The sequence below is a fragment of the Sphaeroforma arctica genome, assembly GCF_001186125.1.
Source record: "Sphaeroforma arctica JP610 unplaced genomic scaffold supercont1.3, whole genome shotgun sequence".
Lineage (NCBI taxonomy): Eukaryota > Ichthyosporea > Ichthyophonida > Sphaeroforma > Sphaeroforma arctica.
The window spans coordinates 3,700-5,751 of NW_014040555.1; the positions used below are offsets into that span (position 1 = coordinate 3,700).

Below are 2,052 nucleotides of genomic sequence, written 5' to 3' on the forward strand. Positions count from 1 at the left end.
ATATATATACATATATACATATATATGAATGTATATATATATACATATATATAAATATATATATATACATATAAATAGATATAGATATAGATATAGATATAGATATATATATAGATATATATGCATATATATATATATGACACACCACATCCATACCGGATCCCTGCGCTTCTTCTTGTTGGGCAGTCCCACTCTGTTTATAGGGCACGTGGGTGGCGAGAGCTCTCGTTTACTTTGCTGAGTCTGTTGCTGATGTTCTCGTAGTTCCATTTGGGCGTCCAGGTTCTTCTTGGTTGGGGCCGATGATGACCTGATAACGGGACAACCGCCGGTGGCGCTCTGTTGCATAATACCCAGGCCGCCCTACAGAGCGACGATTCACGTAATGGTTTTAGGCTTTAGGGTTATTCATAGGTAATGATGGGGGTGTACATATAGTACATATGAATGAATGGTCATATAATAGCGTCTCTTCTGCCTGAACACGGGTGTGTGTGTTCGGAGGTACACCGTCCTCTTTACTTGATGATATGAATGTTGACGTGTATATATATATATATATAGTACGAACTTGTCCATCCCGCCTGTAGTTTGTATATTTACCTGTGACCTGGATCGATGCGGTAGATTGTGCAGTGTTGATGTTACATACAGGATGCAGGTGCTTGCGCATGCGTTGATATCTAGGGTTTTAAGGTTTTTCTGTGCAAACCAATCGAAGTAGTAGTCATCCTGTACGACCGCCTCTATTGAAGTTGCTCGCCTCAGTACTAAATTGTACTAACAAGACTCACACTTGGGGGCCGAACACACACACACACACACACACACACACACACATGGAGTGGCTCACATACGCATAGCATACACACGACCCACGTCATGTATACTTGCGTACACATAGTATGTGTGTATATGGGTATGTACTACCCAAATACACTAATTCTAGATACATACTCATATACACACACTCAATGTATACATATATACCTATATACACACATTCTACGTACATACTCATATACACACATTCAACATACATACTCATTTACACACATTCTACATACATACTCATATACACACATTCTATACATACATACATAAAAAATGTATACTCATATACACACATACCAATTCGCCCATAACATTACTCGCAATCCTATCGGCCGTCGCCGATCTCCGCGGGGCCGGTACCCCAGACGATGACCGTTCAGTACTATCACCCGCATGGAGACCCCCGCCCATGCCTCCATTGATACCGCTCACACCTGCTGCATTGGCTTTATGGGTCATAGACACGCGTGTGTGCATGTCCTTCTCGTGGTCTTCTTTGGGAACTGCTTCTTCGTTGGAGATGGCGGCGAGCGCATTCATCATGAGCTGACCGGCCATGCGCATCTGGATAGGGTTGTAAGGTTTTGCAAGGATTTAGGGATGTAAAGTTTGGGGGTCGAGGTGGGACTATGTACGAGCATATGCAATGCTCATACATGCTTGAGTGCAATTTACATGTGCAAGTGTGTAAAGTGTAAATATGCATGCACACATATATATGTTTGAATGTATTTCGTATGTACTCGTGTAATACACACACACACACACGCACACATATATATATATATATATATATATACGAATATATATATATATATCACGTGCGTGTAGTGTAAATATACATGCACACACGTACATGTTTGAATATATTTCATATGTACACGTATATATAGTGTATATGTGAGAAGTACTTTTTCCTGACTCGATTGCTCTGCATCAAACTTACCGCCAATCGCATGCTGACCAGCCAGATCTCGCAAAACAATCAATCAAGTCCTACTGATACTTACAATGCACAGAAGCACACATGATAAGTGCACATATACTCATAACTATAGAATATATATATATATATATACAGATATATGTATATATACGAGTATATATATAATATGTATAGTAAATATAATATATAATATATATAATAAAGTAATATAAATAATATATATATATATATATATATATATATATATATATATTANATACTATAACTATATA

The 2,052-nt window shown here is 38.2% G+C and overlaps 1 protein-coding gene across 1 annotated transcript; it reads right to left on the reverse strand.

Moving 5' to 3' along the window:
* Nucleotides 1–1,131: 1,131 nt before the first annotated feature.
* On the reverse strand, nt 1,132–1,400 carry SARC_00123 (hypothetical protein; the record flags this gene model as incomplete). The annotated part of the gene is made up of 1 exon (XM_014306178.1): nt 1,132–1,400. A coding segment is annotated over one exon (269 nt), but the record flags the coding sequence as incomplete, so codon positions are not given.
* Nucleotides 1,401–2,052: the final 652 nt, after the last annotated feature.